A 24,609-nucleotide genomic window follows, 5' to 3' on the forward strand; every position below is an offset into this window, starting at 1 on the left:
ACATACACGTTATTACCTAATCCAATGATATCATGTAAATGATTCTGCTTGATGTTTTGATGAGATTGAAATTCATGACCAACGTTTATCAGTGTATCTATTTCTGATCAAGTGATGCTCTGTGTGCTCTTCTGAAACATGTCTGATTCAGAGTTGTCTGAGCAGACTGCGTGGTGATGATGCTCATGTCGCTCATGCTGTACGGCAACAATAATATTTGGAGAGCTACAAGTGGCTGCGCTCTGCAGCACAAAGCGCGCAGCCTGGCCAATGAGCTCCGTCCTGCACACGCACTCAGATTTCTGTTTGACAGCGATGCTCGAGTTTAGCGCGACTTTAAAACTGAGCAGCTCAGAGAAGTTCGCGTGCAGACAGGAAACGGTGCAAGATGGGAAAGCAGCAGGGAGGACGCGCGAGTGCATAGGCTTTTAAAAGACGCATGGGCTGAGCTTGGTGCCATTGCGCACAACTTCTTGAACGGCGGACTGTCCCGAGTGGGAGCAGAGATGGCGATGCCGAGCAGTTCTTTCGTTCTTTTTACGCAGTTCTTGCTTTATTTGAAGGTGACACATTGCATGGAGGTCGATTTCTGCAGACCTGTTCGCCTGAGTCAGAAAAAGCCCGGAGTGTATTTGCACCGGCGCGCCGAGCAGATGAATGAAGATGAGATCGTGTTTAGACTTCGTGCATTCAGAGAGGATTTTTACCTCCATCTGTCTCCAGATTCCAGTTTCATTGCAGCTGGGAGTGTTTCAGCACCCGACACCTTTGCAGGCTCTGAATTCAGGGAATGCTTCTACTCCGGCTATGTCAACGCAGACCCCGACTCCTTTGCCGCGCTGAGCCTGTGCAAAGGCCTGCAGGGGGGATTCTTCTATAACGGCGTGGAATATTTTATTAGCCAGACCGAGACTGAAGACGCAGGGGCCGCTTCTGTGCGTGGAAACTCCTTCGACAGGACGCATATCATTCGCCGCCGCAGACGCCCAGCGCACTCAGCTGGAAACTTCACCAGCAGGTGTGAAGTTCCACCTGACACCAACTTCACCGTCTCCCTGGAGAGATACAAGTACATGAGAGAACTGGAGACGGACGGCTTGACCGAGACTGTGCTCAATTCCTTGGGGAGGTCTAAGAGGTTCGCCGCCGTCCCCAGGTTTGTGGAGGTGCTGGTTGTGGCAGATGAATCTATGGCTAAATTTCACGGGGATGGCCTAAAGCATTACGTTCTGACCCTCATGTCAGTAGCAGCCAGGCTTTACAAGCACCCCAGCATCCTCAACTCCATAAACATAGTGGTGGTGGGCTTCATGGTGATAAACGACGATGACAAGGGACCGAAGGTTTCCAGTAATGCTGCTCTGACTCTGCGCAACTTCTGCTCCTGGCAGAAGAAGTTAAATAAACACAGTGACAAGCACCCCGAGTACTGGGACACAGCCATTCTGTTCACCAAACAGGTAGGTCAAAGAGCCAGAGCTGCATTAGAGATGTGGCTGCTGCAGAGAACAGAACTACTGCACTCATGGATGGATGGTCAGATCCTGGAGTCTGGGGCACAAACACATACAGGGCCCCCTGTTCACTTAGACACCAAGACTAAAATACAGCTGTAGCTGAAGTAGATGCATTGTGTCATCCAGGGGTCTCAAACCTGTGGCCCGGGGGCCACTTGTGGACCACGTCAGCCCTACTTGCTGACATGAAGAAATAACGCAGTTTGTCCCTTGTTGTCGAGTGCAATGTTAAAATAAGTTCTTTAAGAAGCCCAAAATGATTTAACATGAAGGCGACATGAGCAGAGAGCACAAACACGCTGAGGCTGTGTTACTCAGTGACAGACTCACACTCATGTCTGCAGTTTGATTTGTTAAACACGAACACAACGACAGCAGCAGTGCTGCCACGTGTGCACAGACAGCACCAGTGTGTGTGTTCAATGAAAGGATCCAGTTAGTTAAAATCTGTGCTCACGTTTGCAGTTTGCTCTTTTTATACAGTATTTGAAATTTTAAAAACAAACAAACAAAACATTTTAGGAAATATTTGTGGGTGTTTTCTTGTTTATTTGTTTGTTTTTGTACTACTTGAACATAAAGTGTCCGTCCAATGAGACGACAGTGCCAGCAGTGGCCCACAGCTCATGTAAATTTGAGACCATTGATGTAATCATTGTGTGTCTGTCTCAGGTTGTTTGATGTTTTGATTGTCTCTTTGTATGTTTGCGTCTGTTTACGTCACACAGTGAGTTTTTGTTGGGGTCGTTTGCATCTCTGTAGTCATTTACACGTCTTTGTTGGGCCTCATCGCTGTTCTTTTGGGCATCATGTGGGTTTGTGTTTCGTAGTATCTTTCGTAGTACTTTGCTCCCCTTTGCAGTTGTTGCTGATTGCTTGAGGTCGTTTCGTGTCTCTGTTTGTTTTGCTTTTACTTCACGTCTCTTCATCTCGACACTACGTCTCTGTGTCTTTTTTCTTTGCATTGCTGTTTGAAACTGTCTCTTTGCAGGGATTTAGTGTTTCTCCACCTCCTTGTAATTGTTTCACAGCTTTTTTGAGCTGTTTTGCATTTCTGTGGTTGTTTCGTGTTTTTATAACTATTTGATTAGTATGTCTTTAGTGGGTGGTATAAATAGACTAGGGGCCCTGAGTTTGTAACCAGTAGTTTGATACTGACTTTCCAGCATTGCAGGGTTTCAAACACCCATTTCACACGACCACAGCTAATTAAGGTTGTCGTGTTTATCACCCCAGTTTTAAAAGGTGGCTTACTTGTTGCTTCTAGGTTTGATTGTTAGAGTGTAGAGCAAGCCTGACGACGATGCAAACTCCCAGAGACCTTAAGAGTAATCCTCAGCAGCAGCAGTAGTGGCGGCAACAGTGCTTGTCTGTGACTCTGTGTCACAGGCTATCGTTATCAAGATGTGATGATAACACAAATGGCCAGTGTCACTGTGGAGACTTGTTATGATTCCTGCACAGCTGCCACATTTACCCATCACTAGTGATCAGTAGGCTCAGTATAGGTGCAGCTACATCCCAGGACTTGCACAGCTCTGCGAGTCCCCTTTTCTGTTGGCTGCTGCAGTGCGTCAGTGGAAAAGACCAGCTGAGCCAGTTCTTTCCATGAAAGACCTCACCTCTATCTGCCTCAGCCGAATAAGAACTGGATTACTATCTGCCTGTAGTGGCCATCTTCATACTATCAAAAACTCTGTAAGAATCCAGCTAGAATTCCAACGACTCCCTCATTTATTCAAGCTGATGTAAGCTGGCACCGTCTGAAGAGTTCAGCCTGTTCACAGCTGTCAGATAATCCCATGTGGTCACCAGAGCTGTAAACACTGGCTGATTCTTACTTCTCCGTCTCTCCCTCTTCAATGCCTGCTCATTATCGGGGGTCATTTTTCCATTAGGTCCACTTTGGCTGACGGTCTGATACACGTCGGCCTCCTTTGCTTAACACGTAGCAACATACAGAAACATTTACGTCAAAAAGAATGAAAAATTGTTCCAGTGTTGGGAACCATCCCTTAATCACACTGTTATATATAGGAAAGTCCAGGTCCAGTGCTGTTGTCCTTGTAGGGCACAGTGACTCCAGCTGCTGCATTGGAAAAAATAATGCAATAGGTTATGAAGTCTAAGATGTGTGGAGTACACATGGTTGGCAGTGTGTGTTACAGCCTTACTGGGCCAACACTGGGTTAACAAGTTCATTTTCAGCTGTCTTCATATTTACTTGGAACACACAGGTACATGAAAGCCACTTGGCCACAAAATCATTCCTGACTTGACATAATGAAGCAGAGACACAAAGAAACCTTTTCAGTGAGCCTCGTGACAGAACTTTGCTACAAAATTACTGATAATCGTTGAATTGTGGCCATTATTCCAAGAAGTTGTTCAGTGGGAAAATACAGTTTGCTGTAATGTTGAACACCAAGCAGGTGCAGCGTGTGCAGCGATGCTCTAAGCTAAAGTCACAGACTAATGTGGACGTAAGCAGTGGAAACGTCGTACTCATTCACCAATTTGTATTTGTTAGTGTCACTTAGTGTTCATAGTGAGTTGTTACATTACAATCTGTGACTTGTCATGTTACTAAGTTATCAAAAATAAACAGTGTTAGCGTGGACACGTTGGTTAGACTGCACAGAGAGTGTTAGCCTATTGGCTAATGTAGCTCTGGCTGTGCTAGCTCTATCGCCATCAGGTTTGTATTAGGTAAGTGTGGTTAACCACGACACCATAGCCACAACAAATAACCAGCAACAAGCTTGGTAATGTCTCTCAGAGTGACAGTTTGAGTTGAAACCTCGCTAGTGTGGTTTCTGAGCTGTGGTGGTGGTGGCCCAGCCAAGGGGCCAGAACTGTGGTACACTACTGACTCTGAGGCTCGCTTTGCTGGCAGCAAGACCAGCTAACGGATGAGGTCAGCTAGGAATCTCTGTGGATTATGATGTTTGCGGACGACGCTGGAATCTGTAGTGAGAAAAGGAAGCAGATGGAAGATAGCATGGGGAAATGCTATGGAGAGAAGATGAAAGCAGAAGTAAGGCAGTGCTGGCAGGGTGGAGTCAGTGGGGCGAGTGTCAGGGTTGATTTGTAAAGGGAAGGTTTACATTATGCTCGTGAGACTTTGTGATGTGTGACAGAAGTGTTTGTAGGCAAAGAGAGGCAAAGCTGAGATGGACAAGTGCAGAGGACGGATCGCAGGTATGTTCAACAAAGCGTGTTGATTGTAGAGCTGCAAGGAAGCTCCACATTTTGAGTAAAAGAAAAAGAAGAGTTTTATAGAAATAGTGAAGGAGGACATGCAAAGGGTTGGTGTGAGAGAGGAGGATGCTGGGATATGATCTACCATGGTGACCCCTACAGAGAGCAGCCAGAAGAACAAGCAGCACTGCCATCAAAAGGTGTCATTATCACAAAATCGGAAGCACATGCCAGACCGCAATTATCAGCCCGCGAAGATTCACGCAAATCACTCCGAAATGCACAGTCCAACCTGTCGGCTGTCTCGCTAGCTAACTTCAACATGCTCGCTGACACAGCTGTAAGTTTGGATGCATCCTGCTCAGCAGCTGCATCCCACTGAGGCAGAGGGAGAAAGATGCTTTCCAAATCCTTAAGGGCCTTTCCTTTTCCTTCAGCCGATCGCTTGAAAAACCACACTATATAACTCATCACTTTGTAACGCTGACATTTGTTAACAACAAGCGCAGTATACACCTGAGGCTGATGGGAACGCCAGTTTTATATAAACACAGCCATAAATTAAAGCAACGACCATTTTCAAAATTTGATCCACTGGTGGTTACAGCAAGGCCAGCACCTCATGAAGCAACACATCAGTGTTCTTCTGGAAGGAACATAAACACCTCTGATACTCGATGTTGAATCTTTGCACATTGGTGCTGATTTAGGAGACGACTGAAATCCAAAGGAGAGCTCCTCTGGGGACCCTCAGTGTCACACATGGAAACCAACCCAACACTTGTTGAAATGTTTCAGTTTGGACAAAACCACCAGTGATCTGTCCTCCTTGTTCTCAAACCACATTAACAGCATAGCTAGAAGATAACACCACAGCTGTAAATGTGGGCACAGGTGTGGGGATCATCCTGGTTTTGGAAGTTTTGTCTTGAAGTTTTTGTCTTGAAGTTTTGTTTTGAATACAGACGACTCCTCTGTACAACTTACTTCAATCATGACACTTTTGCAATTCAATCAAATTACTTTTCTAGAACCAGCAGCCACCATAAAGGCACACGACTGTGTTCAGTTCTGGTGCAGCAGACTGTGGAGTTTTACTCTGAATACCACTTTGAAGGAGTGCTGTGAAGTTTACATCAAGTGTAGGTTAAAGTACTGTCTGCATTTCGGGGGGAAACCTGCATTTGGTGGCATCTGGGTGCTCCGAAACTACAGGTTTTCTCTAAAATGTTGTACAGAGGGTACAACAGGACATATCAGGACAAATATATATTTAATAAAGGTGCTCAGACAACAAATAAAACAACAGACTGATTCTTATCAATATAAAAACATCAGATGTTCACATAAAACCAACAATTTACTTTGAACTGTTCTGTAAATTAAGAATGGGTGAATGTAAGCAGAGAGTAGATGGGAACAGACTTTGCGATGAACACAGTCAGATAGATTCCTGTGGATTTATTCCACTCTGCGCTGCGCTGGAGGTATATTCTTACCTCTGTACAGAAACACAAAGAGGAAATCTGTGGCAGCCCATCTCCCCCGACCCTCTGCTTCAATATATTTTAAGAACAGGGAATAAGCAAACCACACTCCCACATGCTTTGAATTAGTTCCTTTCATGGTCTGTTCAATGTGTTGCTCAGGGCCCAGCCACACATAGCATGTTTGGAACATGGCCCGAGTCCAATCTGATTTTTCAGGCTTCCAATGAGAATAAAGAAGCACACATTTGTCTCTGTGTCACCAGGATCTTTGTGGAGCCACGACCTGCGATACGCTGGGGATGGCTGATGTTGGGACCATGTGCGACCCGAAGAGGAGCTGCTCCGTCATCGAGGATGACGGCTTACCCTCGGCTTTCACGACTGCTCATGAACTTGGTCAGAAGTTTTCTCACATTATGCACCTCATGCTAAACCAACACGACCACAGAATGACTTTTTATTTGGGGCTTGACAAACTTGTATGTGCATAATCAGTGCGCAGACTAGCCCGGCCTGTGGGACTTATTATTTTCATGGTGAATTGTATGGTTGCGGTTCTTGGTCTTGATCCTGGGGGACTGGTGGGTTTCAATCTGTCAAATGATTTAATTGCCTTCATCTGATGCTGTGTTTGAAAATCAGTATCATTACAATCAAAAGCAGCGCTCAGTGTTTCACCGAGCAGCCACACCATGTAACTTTGTATTCTGGCAGCTGCAAATGGCTGCTGTGAAAAATCTCAACTATTTCATTTGATATCATAAAGCAACATCTTTAACAGTCCAGCCAGTCTGTGGAAAGGAAAGGGGCAACGAAAGCACAGGAAATATTACTGGTATGTCCAGCAGTGGCTGCTAATTGTAAACTACATACATAAACTATTGTTCATCTCCAAACATTTGGGGTGGAAGTGAGTGACACGAGCAGATTCATACTACTGTTGTGTCTGTGAGTTAGCTATTAGCTACAGCAAGCAATTTAGCATAAAGGTCTGAAGATACTGGGAATGGCTCGCCTGCTTCATCCAAGCTCTACTGAGTACTGTTACAAAGTACACTTTGGCACAAACAGCTAGCTCTTAGCCCTGCCCCCGGTGCTTTTCTTTGTTAGGCTGGCTGTAGCCAGGTTAGCCTCATTAGCTTAGCCTCTTACGCAACCCACAAACATCACTTCGTTTTTACTCTGTCGCGGCGGGGTGCGCCGGTGTATTTGGAAATAAGACCCAAAAGCAGATGCTGATTGGGTTTTAATGAAAAGCGAGCCTTTATTTGCCTGGTGGCAGGAGTTAGACATAAAAACTAAACGAACAGAAACACTGAGAAACACCGTGACTGTGACTATGGGGGGGATGACAGACGACCTGACAATAACTAAACAGAAAAGCACAGGCGAAATACACACAAGGGTGATTAGGGTAATGAAAACACACGAGGACACAGCTGATACACATGAACCTAATGACGCTACTGGGACGTGAAACTAAATACAATGACCAAAGACCACAACACTCTTTCAAAATAAGACAGGAAACATGGAGAAAAATACAGTAATCGATTAAATAAAACTAAAATACACACAACACTGGCTCACAGACCCAGAACCATGACATACTCTGGATAATGTTTTTATTCTGACATGACAGTTACCAGGTTATATGAAATCCTAGTTTCAATGTATTACGGTGATTGTGCACCATAATAAATTCATTTTGTAAAATTCTTCCAGAATTTGTGAAGAGCCTATTAGCTAGCTAAATTACCAGCATAAATCTGTGACTCCTAATGAAAACATAAATAGGTAATTCTTCTCCGCCTGCTGCCTTAATGTTTAGTAATAGATAGCATTAAACTGCACAAACTTGTAAAAACTCCTGAGACTGAGTGACCGCTGAGAAACCTGCTGAAAAACAGAGGGCTTTAGCCTGAAACCAGATGCACGAGTAACCCGAGAGGCCCAGGAGAGGCATTGGTTTACACTGTCCTCATATATGTTAAGTAATTACACAAGTTCCCCCTCGAAATAATCCGGTCTCATGAACGACCGCATTAAAACCACAGTTTATGTTTCTTTTTTATTTTGGAAGGCACTGCTTGTATTTAGGGAACGTAATGATTTCCTTTGGAAATAAAGTGCTCTGTTCCTGACATCAGCTTCAGATGACTGAGTAGAGCTGCTGTGTGTATGTAAACGATTTGTCTTTGCATTAATATGTTCGCATTTCTCTTTATCTCCGCACGAACTCATTGTGCTCGTGTTTTACTGAAAACAGAACCAAAATGAGTCCTCCTCTTCCCACTGTTTTCCCTCAGGCCACGTTTTCAACATGCCCCATGACAATGTGAAGGCATGTGAGGAGGTATTTGGGAAACTAAAGGACAACCACATGATGTCTCCCACGCTGATTCAGATAGACAGGAGCCGACCCTGGTCTGTGTGCAGTGCAGCCATCGTTACCGAGTTCCTGGACAGAGGTCACGGTTAGTAAACACTTCCTGCTTATGTTTCTGGACTCTGATTAACATCTAATTATGTCCAGGCGTCGTCATCCAGCTCTCAGCTGGTAGCAATCTGACTGTACCCACAAAATGTTTTTTTTGCCTGTAATTTCTGCTTGATTTCATGCCAAATGATATTTCTGTTTAACATGTTTTCAATCATTTGGATTCAGTTATTGAACTGTGCCTCACAATCATATTGTTTTATTTTAAAAAGTCGGAGCAATTTATCTAAAGCAAGTTTATCACTGGAGTGTTTAGTTAGAACCAGGCCACTTTTAAAAGGTGCACACGTAGTAATTAGTCAAATGACTTTACAAACTATAAAGATGTTGGTTATAGAGAATTTTATATAAATACTGTTTGTCATTGCAGGGGCAACATTTTAGTGGTTGTTGACGGCTTAGCACGCCCCCCTAATGTGATCGAGGTGAAAACGAAACTCACCTGTCGTCAGGCAGAACGCGGATGCTGAGGCTTGATGTGGACCAACTGGTCACACAGTTGTTTTACATGACTGGTGAACAGCCGAGGCAAGGCCACAGCATTTCATTCATATATGACGTTAAGTTGTCATCAGTTCAGATTTGATAAAAAAGTTGTACTTAACTGGTGTACGTGAAATGAAAATTCTGGATCCTCGTCCAGAAATCTTGTTTTTCTGACGGATCACTCGGTTTCTTCATTTCTAGCCAAGAGCAAATTTCTAAAAGACAAGTTAACAGAGTGATTAGTGTTATCTGCCAGTCAGACATCAGTAAGAGACATGGTGGACGTCCCATCTGGATTCTGTTGATTTTCAGTCTGGGTTCTGTTTCCTGTGGTCTTCTTTGGATGAGAGTTTGTTTTTTTACTACATGTTAGAGTTTTGAGCCAGAATCAGAGAAAACCACCGACTGTATGTAAACGATGTACATAGACCTCATGATATCACCTGTTTGTTGTTGGGGGCTGCAATCTTCACCCATCCTCTTCTCCTTATGTGGTGCTGAACGATACGCCAGCTATCAATCATGAGGTGAAAGGTGCAGCCTGTGCCACCACTAGGTGCACGTCTTTGGACAGTGGGGAGATGCCAGAGCACCTGGAGAGGACCCGCGCAGGTAGAGGAGAACATGCAGGTGTTGCATTTGAAGACCTTAAATTAGTGATTGAGACCATAAAGTCATCATGAAGATTTCTCCGGTGAGGCCATGGATCAAGAGAGCCGAGGACGTTTCTCATATGTTATGGAATATATGATGGTTCCAAGTTTACCTTAATGTAGCAATAACTGCCAAGGACATGAGAAGTATAATATCGATGCATTTATTATGGAATATTACTTGATATTAGAGAACACAGGTGGACATTCTTGCTTCAGCAGGCACAGCTATTCAATTCTGAAGTTGTAACCTCACACACGGTTTCATAAACTTCCTCCTACGCTCTCTGGATAAGGAAACACATTATGTCTATCTACAAGCTGCCGGCTGTCCTCCAGCCAAAACACCCAGTGCCATCAGTGGACTGAGGTCATTGTAGTCCTACAAGCTCCAATAAGACTAACCTTCTCTCAGGCCTTCCTGAACAGTGAAGCAGCATCTGACAGACTAGTGCTGTCACAATAACCTGGACCTAACGGGAATAAAGAAACAGTGGAGTTTGGAACTCAAAGTGCACTGAGCTGTCGGTCCTCTGCCTGCACAGAGAGGAGGTAGAGAGGGAATATGTGGTAGGTGTGAGTATCTTCACAACAGATCGTCACATTCAAATCCATCGTCTGCATCAGCACCTGCTGACTCAACTTCTCTCAGGCTGCGTCCACGCTGGCCAGGATAGATTTGAAAACGGCGTTTTTGTCTGAAAACACTCGGCGTCCACACTATCGTTTTCTGTCGTTTTCACAGAGTTGTGCGTCCACATTGAAACGGCCCAAAACGCTCACATTTTATTACTGCGCACGCGTGAAACGCAAGAAGATTCGACCTGCCTCGTTTCTGTCTTATTTACTTTCCGGCTCTTTGAAACGTCGGCAAGATGTCGAGGAAAAGCAGCGGGTTTTTTAAATGGACTAGCAACGAGGTGGAGTTGCTGCTGCGAGTAACACAAAAGTACAAAGGTGCAAAAGCGAGTGAGAATACTAGGGCTGACAAAACTGAGAGCAAACAAAACAACTGCTGTATAACGTCCTCCGCTATCTTAGGTTAATTGGCCACGTGACTGCATCACATGACTAAAGTGCATCATCGTTTTTGAAAGTCTCTGTTTTCGCTGTCCACACTGCAACGCAAAAGCACCGTCTCCAAATGAATTCGTTTTCGAGAGCGTTTTCTAAACACTGCGTTTTCCTTCGGGGAAAATGGCGTCTCAGTGTGGACGGGCGGCCAAAACGCAGAGAAGATGATGCGTTTTCAAACGAAAGCGCATTAGTGTGGACGTAGCCTCAGTCTTCAACACTCCTGACCTGCTGCCGTGTGCTGAGGTTGACCAGCTGCTCACAGCGAACAACAAGAATCCACAGCAGGTGGTGACGGCGTCACAGCTCCCCACTGACTCCAGCTGTTTTACAAAGGACCCCACTCACTGTGAACATCACCTGTTCTTTCCTCCTGCCTTCTTGGAGGACGTACAGCTCACACATTAAAAATACAGATTCTATATTATGTTATTGTTTTAGAATAAAATGTATTATTTTCCTTTTCCAGTATTATTTGTACCTGTGTTTACCTTTCTCTCAGTTTATTTTACACGCCCTGACGTACAGCAGAGAAGCAGGACGCTTTTTCACTGTAACACTGTTATAATGACAATACACATTTGTTCTATTCTGGATTATAAATACACCAACAGAGTGATTAACCATCCTGAGGGTGACTGTAAGTGAAGTCATTAAATGTACTAATTTATTATATCACCCCTAATCTCCAGCTACCAACGACTGCCGTTCCTAAAACAAGCAAATGAACCTGAACAAGCTAACAGTGCTGAGTCATTAGCTTAAACTAAACACGATCAGGCGTCTGCACCGTCTCATGCAGAGCACACTCTGCTTGTTCACACATTATTTATAAGTTCAAGCAGTGCCTGTCTTCCATAGGCTTTGATGCTGCAGGTTTAAGTCCGACATAATGTTAAACGTGCATCATTGTTTATCTCCCTGCCAGGACCTTACATTAACTTACCTAAATGTACCTCAGCGTCAGTGTCATATAAAACAGATCAAAATGAATGCGTGAGGTGAACGTACACTGGTTACATTTTCAATTAAATTTCCACTGACTGATGAAGCTCAGTGACCTCGAATGAGTTTTCACACGTTCAGGTGACAGGAAGCATCATCCAAGTCCCGATGTCCCGTCCACAGCTATGTTAAAAACTGAACTCGATGTTTCGGAGAATAAAGGTCGCGTCAGACCATCACTTGCAAGGGGAGAAATATAGACGAGGTTTTTGCAAAGACAAATACAGATAATAATGAACAGGAGCCCAAAGAACAGCGTGGCCGTGCAGGCAGACCGGCTTTGTCAGAGCCTGTTTCCTGTTTTTAAACACTTCCCATACAGTTCTGTACATTTAAACTGTGTTTCTTTAGTGACATAGTGAACACGTCAGACTCTTATCCTCTGTGACATTCATTCAACTTTCATGTCGCAGCTGTTTTTCAACTATGACCAGACTCTGAGAAAAGAGGACCGGCAACATTCAGTGCTGAAATGTTTGAATTTATTGACAGCCATGCTTCTTTCCACCTGGTAAACACAAGTGCACAATTTACATTTCTTTCATCTGTTCTGTGTTTGCTCTCGTCACCGCCTCACATCCTCATCCCATTTTTAGCTGCAAAGTGTTCGTATGCTAGCTGCAGACTTTGTTTGGTACTGGGTAGGTGATGTAGTGTAGTGCACACATTTCCTGCTGCACAAAATGATGAGAGTAAAGAGACTGAACCAAAACATTCAAGGGTGTAAGAAACAGTGAGCTCAGTGAACAGCTACAAACATTTGTTAGTGCATAAACTACATAACAGGTTTTTCTCAATCAGCATCACCTACATGCAAATAAGGCTTTTCTCCTTTTGTAATAATATTGATTAGCTATTTAAAGAAACTGATCACTCCACGAATAAAGCTTTGCTGTTACTCTCGGTGTGTTTCTAGGAGACTGTCTGCTGGACCAGCCTCAGAAGCAGCTGACACTGCCCGACAACCTGCCCGGCTCCAGCTACAGCCTGCACCGTCAGTGTGAGCTTGCATTTGGCCCCGGCTCCAAACCCTGCCCTTACATGCAGCCCTGCTCCAAGCTGTGGTGCACGGGAAAGGCCCGAGGACAGCTGGTCTGCCAAACTCGACATTTCCCCTGGGCCGATGGCACAAGCTGTGGCAACGGCAAGGTTTGCTACCAGGGGGCTTGCTCTGTGAAGAACAGCACTGAGCACATCAAGGTGAGACGGGGTGTGGAAAGAAAGCAGCATCCCATCCTGCTCCAGCATTTTTGTCACAGACTAGTGAACAGCTTTGATCGTTCTTTTGTCTCAGGTCGATGGTCGGTGGGGGAAGTGGGGTTCATTTGGTGACTGTTCCAGAAGTTGTGGAGGCGGAGTTCAGCTGGCAAGAAGACAGTGCAACAACCCTGTCCCTGAAAACGGAGGCAAATACTGCTACGGCCTTCGTGTCAAGTACCGTTCCTGTAACCTCAGCCCTTGTCCTGACACAGGTACGCTGATCCTCGGACCATTCACCATAAAAATAAACCTTAGCAACCATAACTATTTTTGTCCAGTGATGGCAAGTAATTCAAACAGAAGGTGGCAAAATCCTGCAATAAATCCCCCAAGGAGGGCTCCTTAAGCCTATATCCAAGTATTAGATTAGCATTAGATTAAAATGCAAACATGTGTTCAGTATTTTTAAAATTTTCTTCAGTTTTAGTCAGAAAATTTAAAAACAGTCAGGGAGGTCTATAAATACCTCATAGACTTTGCTTTGTCATTTTCCTGTTAGCTTACTTGCTAACAGTTTTCATAAGCACAGAAACAGCAGCATTAATGGGACTAGCTAGTGCTAACCTGGTACGACAGTTTCTGCTCTGTGTTCGAAGAAATTAAGTCAGCTCAGCATTAAGATTATTTAATTAATGAAAAGTTAGTTGGTTCTTAAGTAAAACGGCACTGCTGCAAGCTAACAGCTGGCTAGCTTAGAGCTCATTCACACAGGCCTAGAGGCTGGTCGAGGACCCTTTCACAACCTCATTTACTCTGGACCTGTTGCTGTCTGTCACCAGGTGGAATCAGTCACACAACCTCCAAACTTTAGTTTCTATAAAACATGCCACGATGTCAGATATTAACCACAGAGCAGCAATGAAACTTGAAAACGTGCTACAAATCGGAAATGGAGAATGTTTGCTTTCAAAGTAAAAGTGCCTTACCACTAAATCCAGCAAAACAGTCAACTTTTAATTTGAAGGCAGATTAAATGTCTGATTTGTATCCCACTCTTCACAGTTTCAGTGCTGCTTAGCCAACAGGTCAACCAATTTTACACAGCAACAGCAGCAAACACCACCAATGCTAACTGTCCTTTTGTAGTGCGTGGCTGCGACTCCAGCAATCAGTTTTACAGAGGCTGCCAATGACTGCCTCCAACCAGTTGGGGAATAGTCAAAGGAGCTTGCAAAGAAAAGCGTCTGGACTTCTTTAAGTTGCTTGAAGACGTTTCACCTCTCATCCGAGAAGCTTCTTCAGTTCTAAGGTCAAATGGTGGAGAGTCCCAGATATAAACCTAGTGGGAGTTTCCCCCCACAGAGGGACAAAGGACCCCCTGATGATCCTCTAATCGCCTGAGACAAGGTGTGAAACTGGGTGTGGGTCCCAATCAGCCAGAGTTTCGGGTGAGTTCATTGTGAAACCTGGCCCCACCTTATCATGCGAATTCCTGAGGTCAGATGGCCCAGCATGTGAGTGGGCGTTAAGGCGTCTGGGAAGGATCTCAAAACTGGATTATAGATGGCAGAGAGTTGGTGTCGTAAACCCCGCCTCTGTTCAAAGATGGTCGCTCACAGTGGACATAGATGCTTCTTTCACTCCTCTTTCAAACCATCTGTCCTCTCTGTCCAAAATGTGAACATTGGCATCCTCGAAAGAGTGTCCTTTATCCTTAAGATGCAGATGGACTGCTGAGTCTTGTCCTGTGGAGGTGGCTCTTCTGTGTTGTGCCATGCGCTTGTGAAGTGGCTGTTTGGTCTCTCCAATGTAGAGGTCTGAGCATTCCTCGCTGCACTGTACAGCATACACCACATTGTTAAGTTTGTGTTTTGGCGTTTTGTCTTTCGGGTGAACCAGTTTCTGTCTGAGTGTGTTGCTGGGTCTGAAATACACTGGGATGTCGTGCTTGGAGAAAACTCTCCTGAGTTTCTCTGGTACACCGGCTACATAGGGGATGACAATGTTGTTGCGTCTGTCCTTCTTATCCTCCCTCGCTGGTGTCTGGTCTTCTTTTCTGTGCCTCTTTGCTGACTTTAAGAACACCCATTTAGGATAGCCGCAGGTTTTGAGTGCTTCCTTTACATGTGTGTGTTCCTTCTTTTTCCTTCAGGCTTAGAGGGAACATGTTCTGCCCGGTGGTGTAGGGTCCTAATTACTCCAAGTTTGTGTTCCAGAGGGTGATGGGAGTCAAAGAGGAGGTACTGGTCCGTGTGTGTGGGCTTCCGGTAAACTTCGATGTTGAGGTTGCCGTTCTCTTCAATGTGCACAGCGCAGTCCAGGAACACCACCGGGCAGAACATGTTCCCTCTAAGCCTGATGGTTTGAAAGAGGAGTGAAAGAAGCCATCTATGTCCACTGTGAGCGACCATCTTTGAACAGAGGCGGGGCTTACGACACCAACTGTCTGCCATCTATAATCCAGTTTTGAGATCCTTCCCAGACGCCTTAACGCCCACTCACATCCTGGGCCATCTGACCTCAGGAATTCGCATGATAAGGTGGGGCCAGGTTTCACAATGAACACACCCGAAACTCTGGCTGATTGAGACCCACACCCAGTTTCCCACCTTGGCTCAGGCGATTAGAGGATCATCAGGGGGTCCTTTTGTCCCTCTGTGGGGGGAAACTCCCACTAGGTTTATATCTGGGACTCTCCACCATTTGACCTTAGAACTAAAGAAGCTTCTCGGATGAGAGGTGAAACGTCTTCAAGTAACTTAAAGAAGTCCAGACGCTTTTCTTTGCAAGCTCCTTTGACTACAATGACCTGGATGACTGAGAACCTTCACAGACATCTAATTTGAGGCTGTTGCTTCATTTCCAGATAAAAGCTTCCGCGAGGAGCAATGCGAGGCCTTCAACGGCCTAAACCTGAACACCAATCGGCTGGGCTCGTCTGTGGTTTGGGTTCCCAAATATTCAGGCATCTCTCCCAAGGACAAATGCAAGCTCATCTGCCGTGCCAATGGGACCGGATACTTCTACGTCCTTGCTCCAAAGGTATGCATCTGATTTTCAGCCGTTCCACTCAGGAAACAATTCTGATTGTATCTGTTTCTATCAACTCTTTCTTAACACACTGAAAAACGTGTTCAAGAACGCAAATTATGTTCATTAAATGAAAGATAAGTGATGGCTGTACACAGTACAAAGATCAGCACTGCTAGCTTTCATTATGCTGCAGTTAATTTCAAAATGAAAGTCCTGCCACGCTTGTATCTGTGTAACGAGCTCAGACATGACACCGGCCTATCAACTATTATGCTTCATAATGAATCTGAACTCCTCAGTGTTTAACACTTCAGAAGTCAGGAGTCAAAACCTGATGGGACGCTGAAGCTTTGAGTTAGAAAGGTTGGTGTGTCACTGCTTGGCCTTATTCACAGTTTGGGAGATGATGGTTACATCCATCACTTTTAAAGTGACAGGTGATGTTTTGGTGGCAGCAGAGAATCAATAGAGTGGTGAGAAAGTCAAAGATGGAGAGACAGAATCACTGCACAGCTGTGGCTTCTCAGCAACCTTTTATGAAATCAGCAGAAATACAAGCCAACGTCTCACTGACATGTTGTGGCAATCAGTCTGGGGAAGCTTCTTGGTTTGTAGTGATTTATGGCTCTGCTTTATTTAAAGTAAAGGCTGGTAGCTCTCTCTGATGTGTGTATTCATGCATGATGTGAATGTGGCAGGTTGTGGATGGGACACCCTGTTCCCCGGACACTACGTCTGTGTGCGTTCAGGGAAAATGCATCAAGGCAGGCTGTGACGGCAAGCTGGACTCTAACAGGAAGTTTGATAAGTGTGGTGTATGTGGTGGGGACAACCAAGGCTGCAAGAAGGTCTCAGGATTGTTCACCAAGCCAGTGTAAGTAATCCCCACATACAAATTTTACCTAGTACATTGCTCCATGTGACAGAATGTTTCTAAATTCAGTACATCAGCAAAGTGGAATCAAATCGTAAAGATAAAGTATCGATTTTGATAAAAAGCTTCAAACAAAGATGCAAATGTTACATTTCAACCCATATTTAATCTGAAAGACTCACTGTACACAAACACAATTCACCTCCTAAAAAAGAAGTTCTGCTATACTTGGCACCCGAAAACAGGAAATGAAAGCTTGTGTTTAGAGAGTAGTTGGCTGAAGATGTACTGGTAAGACTGGTTCTGGTAGAAATGGCACATGGTCTTATTCTGGATTCTGTCATTGTGCTAAGTTTAGTTGTTTGCATTGTGCACTAACACATGGGACCTAATTAGTTTGTATTAATGATATTTTGGCACTTGTAATTTAAAACCACTCGGTTGGACATCATCAGTGTTTGACACCTTTTCATTTGCAGCCATGGCTACAACTTTGTGGTGATGCTGCCCGTTGGGGCGTCCAACATTGACATCCGTCAACGGGGCTACCGAGGAATGGTCAGCGATGAAAACTACTTAGCCGTGAAGAACCGCCACGGGAAGTACCTCCTGAACGGCAACTACGTGGTGTCAGCTGTTGAGCGTGACCTGCTGGTGAAGGGCAGCCTGCTGCGCTACAGCGGTACCTCCACATCTGTGGAGATCCTTCAGGCCACCAGACCCCTGGTGGAGCCTCTGACTGTGGAGGTGCTCTCTGTGGGGAAGATGACTCCTCCCAGAGTACGCTACTCCTTCTACATCGCTAAGGAGAGCAAGGAGGAGAAGACTCTGTGGAAAGAAGAAAAAAGTCATAAATCAAAGAACAGCGTCTTGGCTGATAACAACAAAATTGAGTCTAAGAAGCAGGTGATGGGGAAGAGACCCGTGAGTCACTGGGTGACAGGTGGATGGGATTCGTGCACAGTGACTTGTGGGAGTGGTCTGCAGAAGAGGCTGGTACAGTGCCAGAGTGTGGATGGACGTCCTGCTGTGGACTGTGATGGTGCTGACCGGCCCGTGTCAGTAAGAGCATGCGGGGATCCGTGTCCCGTGTGGGATGTTGGGACTTGGTCTCACTGCTCCAAGTCATGTGGGAGGGGCTTTAAAAGGCGGCTGGTGCGCTGTATTACCGAGAACGGCCTGAATCTGCCCAGAGAGCACTGCTCTGGGAAAAGGAAGCCTCAGGAGCTGGACCTGTGCAATCTGAGGCAATGCTAGAGCTGAGCAGGCGCAGCCTGGGGGGTTACCTTCAGCAGTCAAGTGAACCTTTAGCCCTAATCAGCATGATAATGATTCATTTGCTGTGTCAGGTGACTGTTACTGTGACTGAAGGGGCTACACCAGAGAGGGCCGTCTTCCATGGTCTGAAGGACAGACATTTATTCCCTAAGAGAAAGGAAGGAGACCGCCCCCTCCCAAACTGTCAAACCTGCAGCGGGAGGTTTGACTCGTGGTTTGTCTACCTCTTCCAGGACCGATGACCTGATGCCTGCATATACAAAAGACCTTCTAAGACTTAGAGTTTGCAGCAGAGCTGCTGCATCCTCAAAGACTCCGTTATGCACATAAAGACTTTTAATCGCTGTCGGAAACGTTCAAAAGACTTGTAAACACAGCGCTCACAAACTTCTTGGTATACCTACACAGGGTGAGATCTCAAAGCAAGGAAATGAAAGTTTGTGAGATTCGATCTCAAAAGCATTACTGTGCTGTGATGATGTCTTGCCTGTGTACTGGACTTCTCTCAATACTGAGGAACTGATGAAAATGTGAAACATGGTACTGTATATGTCACATTTAAGGCCTCCTTGATCCATGCAGTTTCTACATGTTCGTTTTCCTTTTAGTTACTGGTGTGTGCGATGGGCTGTTGTCTGATATGGACAAATGAAACACAGAACCCAGCTTTATATGTCTCCAAAAAGAAACAGATCCAGGTCATTAGTGACTCTTTAGGGTTAGCGACGGGTTTAAATAGCACAGAAACTCAGAAAGTGTTAGGGTGACATGGTGGTGTGGTGGATCCTGATTGGTTCAAATCCAGTCTGGTCCTATCTGTGTGGATTTCGGGTGTGTCTCCCGTGTCTGTGCGGTGGACACACAGATTAACTGGCGATTCTAAATTGACCGTGCGCGTGTGTTTGTCTGTCTTTGTACGAGCCCTGTCACAGAGTGAAATTTTGCGTTAAGTTTTCCTTTCACTCTGGATGGCTCACAGGTGACCTGGTGGATGATGAGAGGTTAGCTAAACATCAAAGAATTCCTGAATTAATGACCAAAGTATTAGTAAGTTTCGAGCTGAGCTGAAATTATATTCTATACAGTGAATGTAGTCGGTCAGTATGATGCTGTTTCTAATGTGTGTGTCTTTTGTGCAAAGAGCAACAACACATGTTCAGCTGCTTCTTCTATGTTGCCAAAGACCTGTAAGCTGGCACAAAGCCTTAGCACAGTGAAACAGCTCTCTGCAGAGTGGTTTTCATATCTGTCCTCAACCTGAAGCTGGCTTGGTACTGACAAACCCTGACCTCCAGGAGGCTTTAGATCAGGTAAAAACTTGAAATGGTGGATTGATAAATTCATGAACTACTGTTCACCCCACTCACCTTCAGAAATAGAGTCAAATTCCATTTGTGTTCCTTTAGGTAACCCCTGCATGAATATACAAACTAGGACTAAATACCTGGACCTCCAGGTAACTTTGTGTATCTTTTAAAGTACATATATGTTCTTATACATGAAAGCATACATGGCTGCACGGCTTCTTCACGTATGTAGACACATTCAGTAAAACCTTCAAATCTAAGATTAAAATGATTATTTTACAGGTTTCCTTATTTCTTTAAGATTTAACACATTCAGATTTCAGAAGGTGATGGTCGGCCAAAGTTGACTTTTCTGTAGATGCACTCATGTCCTCCCAATTAGTCAGTATTAGCATACACTAAATGTACACCTAATAAAAGGCTATAGTTCTCCTGGTTAAGCAGACAACCCATATGAAAATGTGCCTGTGTTTGTATCGGCCGCAGACCATTTTCTGCAGATTATTCCCGTCGCTTTGTGGCTGCATCCCTCCAGTTACATGGTTTAGGACTAGACACTCCATAAAGCACAAACCACAAGGGACCACAAAAGAAACGATCAGCTGTACCCACTGTACCTTTAAATGTACAATAATGTACTTCACTTTCTAAGTGAATTTAGCATTTTGACTGGTTTACCAGACAAAACTAGTGACGTGAAACCACTGCCTTATGTTTGCCTGCATTTTACAGACCAAACAATAGACGTTTGTAGTTTGCTTCCCTCCTCAGTAAAGCTTCTAAAGATTATGGAAATTAATCCGTTATTGCAAAAAGAAATCATAACTGTCTTGCTATGTTATCACTACGTCTAAACCAGTTATGACAGCAATGTAATTTTGACGTAAACTGGAGCCTAAGAAATGCTTCAGTGACAGACTTTGTGGGAAGAACCATTCAAGCTGCTGCTTCCAGTTGCTCTTCGAGGGATCAGTGAATTTGAACTCAACAGAAAGGTTCAGTGGTAAAAGCAGCAGAAATCCCTCCAAGTCAAAATAAGACCTGAATGCACTGTGAGAATCTCCCGAAAGCACTTTGTGTATGAAAAACAAAACACTTGTGCAACTGCTTAACAACATGGGGCCAAGAATGTGGAATATAACACAAGCATCTTTCGACATGGTGTCCAGTTTAGTTTGCTGTGCAGACAGTCCAAGGTTTCACATTTTAGGTCGCCTGCAGACACTGACAGATGGGCCATGCTGTACATTTATCTGTGGACATGATACATTTGTCTTTAGTCCCCTGGGAAAATTCCTGGGATGAAAATCTAGCAGGATAGATATATTTCTACTGACGAGCCACATCCTCGACTGGACACAGAATGAGTAAGCTCAGAGACGATGGCAGGACAATGGAGCACTAAAACTGCACGCAAAAAATAAGTCAATAATAATATTTGTAATAAATTTATATAGATAAAATATAAATGAGACTCCCAACCAGAGAATTTAAAAAGAACAGAGCATTAAAAGTAAAATGCCAGCAGCAGAAATAGTCAAAGAAAACCTCAGTAGATACAAACTGCAGTTTTTAATTGTTGTTTAAAAGTTATCCAAACTTAGCTGTGTGAGAAATCACTCTCTTTAAATCACGAATTAACTCTGATTAACCACAATGTGTCAGGTTGGTAAAACCACAGCGTGAGCCATTACCCATGATGGGAGAAACCCTGGACCAGTGATCAACCTTCCCAGCAGTGGCCAGCTCACCAAAGTTAAGAGTGTGTCAGTGAGTCACACAGCAGGTCACAAAAGACCTCAGAACAACATTAAAGAACTCAGTTAGCTCGGAGGTCATGATCCAAACATATGAAAGAGGCAAAGGAGAGTTCAAGGAGAAAACCTCTGCAGACCAAAAAGAACATGTAGGATGGTCTCACATTGTCCACAAACATCTCGATGAGCCCCAAGTGTGGACTGGTGAGACAAAAACTTTTTGGAAAGTTCAAGTCTCAGTATTTGGTGTCAAACTAACACAGCCTTTGATAAAAGGAAAAGTCTTGGTGTTGGGAGTGTGTCTGGTCTGCTTTGCCAACACTGATGGAATCAGGAAATCTGCTGAAATCCTGAAGGCGACTGTCCGGCTGTCAGATGGTCCCTCAAAGTCCACTTGAGCCAAAATGACCTGAAACGCAGGACGTTAGTGTCTGGACCTGAATCCAGCTGAGATGCTGTGGCATGACCTTAAACAGGATGTAAATTCTCCAGTGTAGCTGAATTAAAACAATTCGGAAAGAACTGACGAGTGGGCCAAAATCCCTCCACAACAACGTCAAACACTCGTTGTTAGTTTGTGCAAACACTTGATTGCAGCCAAGTGTGGCCCAACCAATATTTAGGTTTTTACTTTTTCACCAGAGGCCAGGCGGCTTTTGTCCCTGTTGTCTCGTAATAAATCAAATCATTATTTAAACTGCATTTTCTATTTACGGTCATCTTTGTCTGCTATTAAATGTGTTTAATAATATAACACAACATGTGACAAACATGCAACAGGAAGGGAACGATTTTTTTGTTGTTGTTTTTGCTCATTTATTATATCTGCCTACATTCATAACACAACATTTTGGACCGTTTCCTCCAGTGTTACATTTTATTCTTTGTGGTTTACAAAAAGAAAAATGTGTTTTCCTGATGAAGCTTATGGAAACAAACGGATCACATGTATCACCAAGCAGCTCCTGTTGTTTTTCCTCCCTGGTGTAGCGTTAACATGTGTTGTTGAACAGAGAGTTGATCCACGGCGTGCTGGTATGTCTGTACTCGCCATTATCCTCGCAATATTCACCAGACCACTAGCAAACCATTTACGGGTGGTTATGGTTTCCCTTTCACATTAATTCCTTACATGCATTTTGGCAGTTCTTCTATTACAAATTGAAATGTCTGCATGTTAAACGTGTGAAAATTCCAATCAAATACGTAGATGCTAAGACGTTAACCCTCTGGCGTCTGATTGGTGGTTAGTAATGACCCCAGCTCCAACCCAAATCCCAACCTGAGACAATGAGGTTCATTTTATTACGCTGGTCTCACAGGTCTGTCCAATCAGATAAGGAGGAAAATAATAACCTTAACTGACTCACATCAAAGACTGTTCACGTCTTTCTTCCAAAACTGGCTGTTTTGTCTTCAAATTAAATATTTAAAGTATAAGATTAGTCTGAAGTCGGGTTCAGCTGTTGCTCTACTTTGAATCATAAATTCATGCATGATGATCAAATGTTGGGTTTATTGGAAGTTTGCATTGATCGACTCTGTCCTTTAACAGAAACCTTTTTTGTGTTTGTTTAGAGGGACCAGTTACACCATCTAAAAGGTGGTGATGCTATTTTTATTATTCATGCACATATAATATTGTTTTAACTGTTGTCCCTTGTATTGTATACTATGTATACATTCATCTAGCTGAATACAATAAAGTATTGAGATATTCAGATATTCCACATTCACATGTTGTTGGCTGGATGTTTGGTGAAGCGCTCCTGTTGGTATCTGTTACATCATATCTCTGCTGTGCCAAGCAGTCTTCCACCACACGAGACAGTCTTGATACTTAAGCCCTTCCTCAACTGAAGCATGACTACAGATAAAAACACATTCATTCATCTACTTTGGTATTCTGCTGATTTAAGCTCCCTTGTCTCGACTGTGCTGTAATAACACACCGGCCTGGCGAGCGAGCCTGACGCATTGTTGGGCAGACACCATCATTCCAATCATCTAAGGACTTATTAGCCATAATATTTAACATTTTTTAGAAGGTGTGGTTAGCTGAAGCAGGCTGTCACAGGGAATCACACACAGGTGTGTGCATTTCATTTCTACCTAGAATCAGGTCGATGTGTCTCCTTGTGGCAATATTTAAGAGAAATGGACACTTAACCAGGTACTGGACTCAGTGACAGCACAAGTTCATACAAAGAAAAACGATCGTCCTAACACACGTGTGCTAAACACTCAGCTGCTCTCCTGTGTAGGGTCCACAGCACATGTGCATTTGTGTGTCCCACCCACAACTTGCTGCTTACATAATAAACTTGGCATTGTGATTACCTAACACAAATAAAAGTCCTGTTTTAGGCACTGAGAAAAATGTACTAATGTGACGCTTTCATCCTTTTTAAACTGACCATGTTTCCAGCTGTGGGTAAAATATCCCACTGCAGTCCTTTTGGCCCACAGGGTATTTATCTCTTTTGTCAATTAGATTTTTGGTTGCAACCTCATAAGTGAACACTGGAAAGAGCGAGCAGCTAGCTGTGGTCCTTTGTTTAGGTCTCTCAACAGTAATGACGTGTTTACGGGGTCAGATTCACCCTAAAACATCGCGCTCTGATTATGATGCTAAGGTCAAAGTCAGGCTCACTTGTAGTGAGCCTCAGAGCCACACCTGGAGGAGGTCAGGTGTGTGCATATGTCAAGGAAACACTCGACTTTAGCACAAAGTTTCCCTCTTCTTAAAGAGACATTTGTTGTAAACCACTTCTAAATATAGCATCCAGTACCCAGGTAATCCTGTCTGGCTTTATCATCGTGTTTGGGTTTCATTTTTTTATCCATCCATTTTCCTAATGTGTAGGTTTGCCCTGGACTTGGTGGTGCTCCAGGACGTTGCCATTGCAGACCCTACACCAGGGGTGGGGACTCTCAGTCCACGAGGGCCGGTGTCCCTGCAGGTTTTAGATCTCACCCTGGGTCAACACACCTGAATCACATGATTAGTTCATTACCAGGAATCTGGAGAACTTCAGGACATGTTGAGGAGCTAATTTAGCCGTTTAAATCAGCTGTGTTGGTTCGAGGACACATCTAAAACCTGCAGGACACCGGCCCTCGTGGACTGAGATTGCCCACCCCTGCCCTACACCCTCCTGTGGCAGGTGTGGGAAATGGAGATGCTTACTGAGCCTTCTCGTTTCCTCTCTCCTTCTGAGGGTAGCATCTACC

General features: G+C 44.3%; 1 protein-coding gene across 1 annotated transcript; it reads left to right on the top strand.

The window, feature by feature from the left end:
* Positions 1 to 303: 303 nt before the first annotated feature.
* Positions 304 to 23,064, top strand: LOC147313831 (A disintegrin and metalloproteinase with thrombospondin motifs 15-like). The gene is made up of 8 exons (XM_086260513.1): positions 304 to 1,460; positions 6,472 to 6,604; positions 8,518 to 8,685; positions 12,843 to 13,126; positions 13,221 to 13,398; positions 15,993 to 16,168; positions 16,858 to 17,033; positions 17,513 to 23,064. Exons 1-8 carry the CDS (start codon positions 507 to 509, stop codon positions 18,288 to 18,290), a joined length of 2,847 nt encoding a protein of 948 aa, XP_086116639.1. The 5' UTR covers positions 304 to 506; the 3' UTR covers positions 18,291 to 23,064.
* Positions 23,065 to 24,609: the final 1,545 nt, after the last annotated feature.

This window comes from Aulonocara sp. 'chitande type north' Nkhata Bay, linkage group LG14 (genome assembly GCF_057382095.1).
Source record: "Aulonocara sp. 'chitande type north' Nkhata Bay isolate Kocher_YH1m ecotype deep benthic linkage group LG14, A_spYH_male_GT1.1, whole genome shotgun sequence".
Taxonomy (NCBI): domain Eukaryota; kingdom Metazoa; phylum Chordata; class Actinopteri; order Cichliformes; family Cichlidae; genus Aulonocara; species Aulonocara sp. 'chitande type north' Nkhata Bay.